Raw genomic sequence first — 10,285 nt, 5'->3', positions numbered from 1 at the left:
CATGAGTTAATCGTTGTCAAAGGCTTAAGAAACCATTTTTATTAGCAGGTGTTTCCCATGGTGTTTACGTGCCTTTGTGCAGTTATCGGCTCTACTAGGTGTATTTCTAGTGTAATCCGTCAAAGGTGTACAGTTTTCCCTGTGCGCAGTCTGACAGGCTTACTAAACTCCAAATATTAGTTCCTTATTTATCATGGACTGCCATACCAGAACACGAGCTATAGCTTTAGTTCTAGCATTTTATGAATCTACTTTAAAGCGAATAATGTCATTGTTAGAGTAACGAGTATACAGGACAGCCAATTGTAGAAGGGTCTGCCTGGCAGGCCGTCGACAGGACATAAAAAAAGATTCATTAGAGGACCTTACTGTAGCTCATTGCCCCCGAGTGGCCCAAGGCTCCTATTACACTAAACAAAAAGAAATGCAGTATTTTCACAGTACTGATACTACCCATCCATCCATCCATCTATCCATCCATCCATCCTTCTATCTATCTATCTATCTATCACCTACACACCTACACACAGTACAAGTTGCATATTTTTGACCAATGACAATTACACAACGGCCCCGCCCTCGATCGGAGGTCTGACTTTTGCGCGTGCCCAGTCTGCTTGTCTCTGCTTTCTCCTTCACAGTGCCCTGCTGCACCGATCAGTGTTCACTTACTACACGCTCCGCTCACTAATCAAGGTAAGGAATATAACTTTTGCAAAGTCTTGTTTCCAAAACGTTTTTGTTTTATGTTGTATTATCTGCATGGCGATTACACTGTTGCCAATTATCGCTTCACTCTAAGGCAAACATGAGTCACTAATATAAAGAGGTGGGACTGTAGCTGTGGGTATGCCAAGGTTTGAGTGCCAGTCCAGGCCTGTATATCCCACTAGCACCCCCCAAAAAAACCCACATGTGAATTGTATAGGCCTACTATAAACTTATCTTCGCTGTGGGAGTGTTTTCTGTTTTTGACCAAAATGTGACGGCTTCTATGGCACATAACGGGGTCACATTAGGTGAACATGTTTTAAAATAGAATATTTTAACATTGAGGAACAACATCCATACAGTTTGAATTTGAGAAAAAAATGTCTTGTTTTTTTTAAGAAGTTTAAGAAGGTTTTCTGCATTGTTGAGTTGCAAACACCAGACGAAGGAACAAAGAAAGCAGAGGTGGAAGCATCTGACAATATAATGAAAAATTGGCTTCCCGTCCGATGATGGGACAAAGATACCATAACTTTTTTTCATTGCTTATTTAAAAACACAATCTCTACTAACAGCAACATTGCAAAGACGATATTTGGGCTTAGGCCTACCTTTACGCACAGTGTAGACGCTGAGTGCAGTGTTGACCCACACTGAGGTGAGGCAAATTAAACATCATGGTCCGCTATAAAAACAAGTCAATCTCTTAAATGTATTTTTTAATTGGTGCTGGTAGAAAATTGTCAAATCCCTGTCAAAACTTATTATTGTGCCAAGCTGGAAAACATGTTTATGTTAAAAAAACAAAACAGCAAGGATGCATCAAGCTATGAACCAAAGACAGCTGGTTCTCACTCACTGTTTTTGTTTACCTCAAAGTAACTCACCTGATGTGACTCTCATTCCAAACAGACACTACAAAACATGTGCATCAATACCTCAAGCACTTTACATTCAAGCTATAAATTGTCTTGGTGTAGCTTGACTGCACTTGTCCTTATCTCACATACACACAAACACATTCCTCCCATTATAAGCTGCACCCACTTGCCTTGGTTTCACCTTATCCGAGGATCTGTCCACCCTTTGGGTAACTGCCTGTTAACAAGAAAAAGTTTAACGTTCATTAGCAAGGGGTATAACATCTTTAAATGAAAAATGCTCACTTTTTTCTGCTATAGAAAAAATATCACATTTCTTGCTCATGTTCTGTTTTTAACATAGTAAGGTTTCCCATGACCATCAATACCAATCTTCAAAATCAGTTAGAGATTCATGAAGTAAAAACAACCAGCACACTGACTTTATCTTTTCAAATGAAACTCTTCACATTGATACTTTAATTAACACACCATTTGCTTTTGTTATTGTATTGAATACATGGAAATTGAGTATTTAAAGAATTATTTTCCATTTATTACACAAATGTGATATAAATAAATGGAGATTGCAAATTGAATCAGTTTCAGACTAACCCTTTTTTTTATGAGGTTGAAGTTTTTGTTTCACAGGTTTGAGTAACCAAAAAACAACACTTTACAAAGCTATATCAGCTGCGAAATGTTTTAACCAAATAGACAGTTTACAGTTATTTTACTCAGCATACATGTAGTATATTAACAGCAACTCTTGAATATTAAGTAAATATATTACAGCACACTTACCTTGACCTAAAATATTTAATTGCTTTCTGTATACAGTCAATTAAATCCTTACGCTAATTAAGCATTTCTGAACAACATGTAAAAAAAACCCTGTTATATTACAGACTTTGTTTTGTTATATTGTTCAACTATATATTTGATTTTCGACTGTTTTAGCACCCTCTTGTTATTGTGTGGTCCATGTTTTCCTTTTGCATATCTCTGCTGTTTACTGCTGTCTGTCTGCCCTTTGAGCAAAGTCAAGACTGTCCCCTGGTTACAGCTATGTATTTGTATATTCATCTATAATAGTCTGGAGGTATACAGATAATACAGATTAAAAAAAACCATTAATCATGGGGGTTTGTATTGGCTGAACCTGGAGGAGGACACCCAGTGACATCCTCGTCACATGTGTGGTAGTGTTGGGTTCACCTGAGCTAAATTTAGAGCACAGTGTTGAGACTCAGGGATGAAGGCAAGGAGGTGGGACAGGGTCTAAAATGGACTGTGTTGTGGAGGAGTGAGGAGGCCGAGAAGGAGAGTTTGTGAGGTGACAAATTGTCATGGTCAGCAAAAGGCAGGTCATTTCCTGACTGTTTGGAAAACTAAGACTGACAGCAGAGACACATGAGACATTTTGTTGCATGCTGTGATTTATTTTCTAGAGTTTGTGTGTGAGAAAGATGGAGACCTTAAAGGGCCAATACACGTTTGCCCATTCAGTTTGAGAAAATAAACCATGGTGACCCTCAAGTGTTGCACAATTCTGATTAGATATGGTTAATATTCTTGAGGATTGAAAAAATCCACCCATGTAAATTCAGCTGTAATCTCAGTTTTGTGATGGTTAGTTTCTATAAACAATTCCTTCACTTATATTCAAACCAAAGTCTTAATGGAGATCATTAGCCGAGTCTTTTTAGTGGGCTATTTAACTTTTTTTTATCTCAACAATTCAACAATGTTGCAAAAAAGGTGTAAAGATAATTTGAAAAGATATTCTTGTAGCATTTACTTTAAGTAAGAAGAATTGAACATTGCCATTTTAACGTCATCCATTTGCCTTGTGGACCCCCTCTTTTCATCCCTAAGTACAGCGTAGTTGCGGTTTTCATGTTTTTTATGGTCAGAAGTGACCATTTTATGACGAGAAGTCTAAGGAGTTTTGTTACTTCAGTTAGCATACATTGTGCCTACAGCAAAAAGCTAGCCGCACACACACCACTCAGAGAGTCACTTTCTCTTTGATACCCACATTTTAAGACTTGTAATATATTTACACTGTAAGTTTTATAAAATCTCCTTCCCATTTAGTTGCCATGAATGAGGAATGGAATTTACATGTAAAGACCAAAGCCACACTCAGAAAAGTTTATTTCTGTTGCAAACGGGGATCTTTTACATGGGTGGCTTTTGGAAAAGGACAAGCGTGGCCATTCCCAGAACTGCAGTCTATATTTGCCTCATATGACTGCAGTTTGGCTGGTAGCTGTGAACCTAAAGAGAATTATCATTTGAATCTGCAACTCTCATTGACCTTATGGGGCTATTTATCAAGGTTTCATTCATTACTAAACTCTCTTACAACAATACGTTAAAACTTTCAACTGACCTGAGTGACAGTTTCTTCTGTGAAAGGCCTCATGAGAACTCAATGTACAGGATATTTCCAACCACAAACAGGACACAGGACTGTAGAAACAAGCTAGCAGCAAGGGAACATCAACATAACGAAGTGTTTACCAGCTAAAGAAACGTGTTCTTTATCACGATGCCCAAAACAGAGCGCTTAAACAGTTCATTTACATTTGCCGTTCAGCTAGAGAATTACTGCAAATGATTGACAATGTGCAATCTAAATTGGCAACCATTTGCTGACAAGAAGGCCAAATCGAATTTAAGTGTGATGATATGAAGATTGTATATACAGTATTTGTTGTCATTATAAACAAGTGACCAAAATCAAATAAATTGGAAAAAATGTCAGCAGATGATATTTATTTAATCTATTTAATTTTACAAATAATTTTTTTGGATTTGGAACCACACCCCCCAAAATGTTGAAAAGAAAATGCACTATAGATTATTGAGCATATACAGTAGGACTCGGGGTGGCATGTGATAGGTAATGACAGTGGGTCATCAAGATGCATCACTGCTGCTGTGACTTGCTGCTGATGTAATACCTGTGGACAGATGGTGCTTACCCAGTGATGGGCTGTGTTTTGTATATTCTTTTGTAAGGGCCACAGAGGCAACACTGTCCTTTTGTTCACTACGCTAATCTGCTTTCTTCATCTGATAAAAAGGCTATTTCTCAGGGGCTGTACGCAATCCTTATCATGTTCAAATGCTGTGCACAAAGTACACATGTTCATCATGGGCTGCCCTATGCACATGCTGTATAATGTGATGCAATAGTCTAACAGTTCTTTGCATTGAAACAACAACTAAAAGAGACATGCTGACACAGTAGCTGCAGACGACCCCACATATGGTGTGCTGTGCAAACAGTACTGCACCACTTGCCAAAGTTTTCTGTTGTCCTTCCTTGCACTTCTGTCCTCTGAAGAGACATGACAGAGAAAGGAGTGGTGGTGCAGAAGGAAAAGGCAGGAAATGGCAAACAGGCAGTGAACAAAGGCCACTGTGTGACATGTGAACACCACGCACCCAAGGGATATGGTGAGTTGGGGGCTGTGTGTTTATATAGAGACAGATGACGCATCATCAGGGTCTCTGGTTTGAGCTTTGGCTACCAGAAGTGGATATGTTCATCTCTTCCCTTTTATTTATTGTGCTGTGTCTGATTGCAGTGAGAACATTTAGATAGCCTGGATAGTGCACTGTGCAGGAAAAAAGGTGAATTGTGCAACTGATGAGGAGGGAGCAACAAGACTAGCTTGGAAAAAAGCAGAGTCAATAGTAAATCATTAAACCAGCTTCAGGTGACCAGTGAATGCAGGATGTTCTAAGTGCTCTGGCAAAGTAAACTTGTCAAAAAAAGTGTCCTTCGTACACACAGAGTGAACACACATGCAGACCCTGGAGACCCTGATGACTGTGTGCGACCCAGTGCAGTGCAGTGATGCAGGAGTGGTAGATGCTGACTAACCAAACCTGCTTCTGCTTAGGTTAGCTCTATTGCAATGGCATGGATAGTGTTTCTTTATACATCATACATATTAAATGTTAGTTTAATTCACAAGCATTGCAAGTTGGGGATGCTATAAGTGAAGAACATGAAAGTGAGTGTGGCTGCAACATTTTTCTGTCAGATGGCTATTCGATCTTTTAAAGAATCCAGCATATTTCTGGTCCCTTCCTCCTTTAGTTAAACAACCTCTGCTGCCTGCAATGGATTGCTGCCAGCCAATCAATAGGGTTCACATGGTAAATGTTGGGGGAGGAGAGAAGCAGTATATCACCTGCACCAAGACAGGCCCCCTCCAGATGGCAAGCGTCTCCCAGCTGAGACAAATATATGTATGTTTGCAAGTAAATATTTGGTCGTAAACCCTAACCCCAACTTTCTCTGAGGGAAAATATTACAATACTTTAATAGTACAAACTGAGTTGTATTGCTCAGCTTCTGCATTCTGCTTCTAACTGCGAGAGGCATTCAGCTTGTATTTCTTTAAGCATTCTGATTTGAAGAAGCTTTCTGACTATTTTGAAAAACAAAAAGTTGAATTATTTTAAGGAAAAGAAGTTCATCCTGATTAAAGAACCTTGTAGTTTGTTTATGGAAGATCCAAATAATCTCTCTAATAGGTTACATAGATGGATGATTTGTTAAAGTGTGAATTAGTATGTTGTAAAAAAACAACTGTTCTGTTTCTTTAGGCACAATGGCCGTCCCCCCTGCATACTCAGACTTGGGAAAATCTGCCAAAGACATCTTCAACAAGGGCTTTGGTAAGTCATCTTTTAAGTTAACTGAATCTGTGATGTTTGTGATATTCCAGATCATTTAGTTTGATCTGTCTCTTTAAGGCTGTTACAGACCGTTTATTTTTGCTGTAGCTGTTTCAGGGACATGCTGGGAAGCTTGCGTTATTTTTCCTTCCTTCTGTTCTTTTAAGTTTCCCTGACCTTCTCTCTCCGCAGGATATGGAATTCTCAAGCTGGATGTTAAGACCAAGGCTCAGAGTGGTGTTGTAAGTACTTTTGTCCTCTCTTTTTGGGTGTGTTGCATGCTCAAGCTGCATGTTCAGGCGGTGATGGCTGACTCACGGTGTTGCAGCACCTCATGTCAGACTGTGTTTGCTGCCTGACATGTACTCACTCTTTCCTACAAAGTCAGCAGAGAAACACTCTGACAGGTTTACACCTCAGTCTTTTTTCTGAAGCTACATTTTGCATCATGATGTTTGCAGTTTAGTTTGCTGCAGACATGCTGCGTGTCCCTTTTGCCTCATTGACACCAGAACGAGTGCTTGTATAAAGAGCCACAAAAGCCACAACTCTCAAACCTCATGAGAAAAAACTTCCAACTATTCCCTCTGTAACCAAACTCACAGATTTCTGCTCTGCGTCGTGCTGCTTTTTTATTTTCTCAGTGAGCCAATAAATATCTGCATGAAAACTCTGTGTGATTCTCCCTAACTTTCTCTCTTCTCTCCTTTTTTCTGCTTTCTTCTTTGGACGTTGCTGTCAGATGGTAAGAGCGAGCGTGTGCATATGTTATGATTAAACACAGGTGCACTACTGGGTAAGCCCATGATACCAGTTGTGTGTTTGTGTACAGACAATTTTGTGCAGGCTTTGTGCCAAACGTTAGTTTGTCTATGTGACACCATTCCCCAAGCTGCTATAGCTGTTAACAGCACTGAACCTCAAATGCACTGAACCTCTCCCTCACAGTCTGCCTATACTTTCAGTATTCTTTCCCTACTTGTTTCTTCATCTTCAAGGCTTAGCTTAGAAGGTGAATAAGTTATGCAAACCTGAGTGGGATTTGACTGGCGAAAAAAAAATAAAAAAAATGCAATGCTTGTTTCCCTCATCCTATTTTTTCTGTGTTTCCAGCAACGTCTGCCTCTGGTGTCTGTTTTTGTTCTTTAAAAGGCAGTGTACCCTCTGCTTCCATTCCCGAATCGCTTTCAATCCACGACCACCTACCAATCACTTTATCCATCTTTGTCCTGTAGGAGTTTGCCACCTCCGGCTCCAATAACACGGACACAGGAAAGTCAGGAGGCCACCTGGAGACCAAGTACAAAGTGAGCGACCTGGGCCTCAACTTCACCCAGAAGTGGAACACAGACAACACTCTCACCACAGAAATCACTATTGAGGACCAGGTAGAGTCAAATAAGTATTTTCAGGGATATAAAACATCCACTTGTTAACGTAAGATTATTTTTTTTTGCTAAAGATATTTGTCTCCTCTCTGTCTAGCTGGCTAAGGGCCTGAAGCTCAGTCTGGACACGTCATTTGTGCCCAATACTGGGTAAGTAGACATTTGGTCGACTCAATAAACAGATAAGTGAATAATATACCAATAATTTCAGATTTATTACTGCTATCTAGATCACTTACCCTCTTTTGATTCCTCGTTCCGGTAGTAAGAAGAGTGCCAAGCTGAAGACCGGCTACAAGCGTGACTTTGTCAACATGGGCTGTGACCTTGACTTTGACATGGCCGGTCCCACCGTCCACGGGGCCGCTGTGTTGGGCTATGAGGGCTGGCTGGCCGGCTACCAGTTAGCTTTCGACACCGCCAAATCTAAACTGACCCAGAACAACTTTGCCCTTGGATACAAGGCTGGTGACTTCCAGCTCCATACCAGTGTGTGAGTAATGCATCCCAGTACAGATAGGCAGGAAGTGGAAGTGATACATTGAATGAGGAAATGTTTCCTCAGGATGAAACGGAAAGTTCAGACTAATATCCTGTGCTACTTATCTCCATTTGCTGTATCTGTGTTTGTACTGTCTTGTTTCAGTAATGACAGCACAGAGTTTGGTGGCTCCATTTACCAAAAGGTGAACAGCAACCTGGAGACAGCGGTCCAACTGGCCTGGACAGCCGGCAGCAACAACACACGCTTCGGAATTGGAGCTAAATACCAGCTGGATAAGGATGCCTCCCTGTCTGTAAGAACTAAGTGCAAATGATGGACACTTCATTAAACACTATAAAAAAATCAATCAAGTTTGCACTGACCATGTCTAAAGTGCATAAAGAACTATTTTGTACAATTAGAAAAAAATATATATGTTTAAATAATTCTACTCATGTTAGTGGGGGTTGGGGGGCGTGTGTGGGGGGGGGGGGGGGGGAGTTGTTATGTTTTAACCTTTTTTGAGCTGTCATGTAGTTCAGGGGTTGAAATATTATGGTAGTAGCAACAGTGTGTACTATTGTTAAAGATACTTTGTGATTAATAAGTGCAGTGAATCTTTTTGGACGGACTTTAGAAGTCTATGCAGCCATGCTAGCATCTTTAGAAATGGACTACATTTTAACTAAACTTGAACCGTGGTGACATGGTGATGTTTGGCAGGTATAAATGTGAAAGCATGTCATCATATCAAGTACCTAAGAAAGTGAAATTTGAACCTGATAACGGGATAGTCATTTGGACGTCACGGTTATAGCAGTTCATTCTGACGGGAACATGAATCTTTGTAACATCATTATAATCCATAAATTGTGAAGATTTTCTTAGTCTTCTAATGATCTGAAAATCATTTAACCGCTCTACGATGCTTTTTCTCCTTACAGGCCAAGGTTGACAACGCCTGCCTTGTTGGAGTAGGATACACACAAACCCTCAGGCCAGGTAAGAAATACACGTTTTCTGTCTTCAAGAGAAGCCAAAGCACATACAGTAAGTACGGTGACAATCTGACTCTCGTCCCTGCAGGAGTGAAGCTCACCCTCTCAGGCCTCATTGATGGGAAAAACGTGAATGGTGGTGGACACAAAGTAGGCATGGGCTTTGAGCTGGAGGCGTAAAAAACATCCAGCAGGAGAACAGACGAAAAGAGAGAGGACAACAACACAGGAAGAAAAAGATAACAGAGCCCAAATGTGAAAACATTTGAAAAAAAAAAAAAGGTCCACTCAGCAATACAGAATCACATCTTTCCTCTCAGTCCGACACATACGCACACGTTCTTTGGCCTTAACCCTGAAACCCTAAGCAGCCTCACAAACCTCCAGTACTGTAACTTTTAAATGAATTAAGATTTATTTTTCAAAATATACACTATTTACAGGTAACACAACCAACTGTTAAGCATATTTTATCAGAAAACACCAAAAAACAGTCTCAACAGCTGAAAATGAAACCTTGTTTGCCAGATAAAGTGGTACTTCTGACCAGTTGAAAAGGACAAAGTGCACTTTGAATAAAGCATTGTGTGTCAGCTATATCTGTGTTGTTTCTAAAATAGGATTAAAAGCACCTTTTTATTTTGAATGTGTAGTCAGCTCATTTATGTTCTGATGTTCTCTGGGTTTGAGACAAAAAATATCGTAGAAGGTGCCTTTTTTTGTTTTATTTTGGTTTTGTTGCATGCTATTAAGACTTAAGGGACGTTTTTGACTTCTAAGTGTCAAATTGACGAGTACAGAGACTGTAAACAGACGCAATAAAACTTGAGGGAGTAAAGTAGAGAAGATTAAGAGCAGCTGCTCCCTCTCAGACTAAGTGGACTGACTTTGGTCCACCATTTGACCTCAGAAACAGTTTTTATACTGTGGACCTTTTAATTGCCTCCATGTCTATTATTTCAGGTCCTGTTAGGAACTGCGTGTCCTCTTCGTCTGGTTATGTGTCCTGTACCTGTTTAACCTTTACCACTACATTTCACTTTATCTGTGCTGTGCTTTGTATAGGAGCCTTAGTCAACTGTTAGGACCTCAAACTGATTTTATTAAATTAATGGAATAAAGAATGTTAAACACAAGGAT

The 10,285-nt window shown here is 39.9% G+C and overlaps 1 protein-coding gene across 2 annotated transcripts; it reads left to right on the top strand.

Moving 5' to 3' along the window:
• Positions 1 to 558: 558 nt before the first annotated feature.
• Positions 559 to 10,281, top strand: vdac3 (voltage-dependent anion channel 3). 2 transcript variants are annotated; one of them, XM_079364665.1, is made up of 10 exons: positions 631 to 696; positions 4,930 to 5,042; positions 6,204 to 6,275; positions 6,468 to 6,517; positions 7,511 to 7,663; positions 7,761 to 7,813; positions 7,929 to 8,156; positions 8,310 to 8,460; positions 9,092 to 9,149; positions 9,234 to 10,281. In XM_079364665.1, exons 2-10 carry the CDS (start codon positions 4,934 to 4,936, stop codon positions 9,323 to 9,325), a joined length of 966 nt encoding a protein of 321 aa, XP_079220791.1. In that variant the 5' UTR covers positions 631 to 696; positions 4,930 to 4,933; the 3' UTR covers positions 9,326 to 10,281. The 2 variants fall into 2 exon arrangements, with proteins under 2 accessions (XP_079220792.1, XP_079220791.1); XM_079364666.1 differs by lacking the exon at positions 4,930 to 5,042 and having other exon boundaries at positions 559 to 696.
• The last annotated feature ends 4 nt before the right edge of the window (positions 10,282 to 10,285 follow it).

Source organism: Symphodus melops (genome assembly GCF_947650265.1).
Source record: "Symphodus melops genome assembly, chromosome: 1".
NCBI lineage: Eukaryota > Metazoa > Chordata > Actinopteri > Labriformes > Labridae > Symphodus > Symphodus melops.
This window is presented reverse-complemented; position numbering and strand designations above follow the sequence as displayed.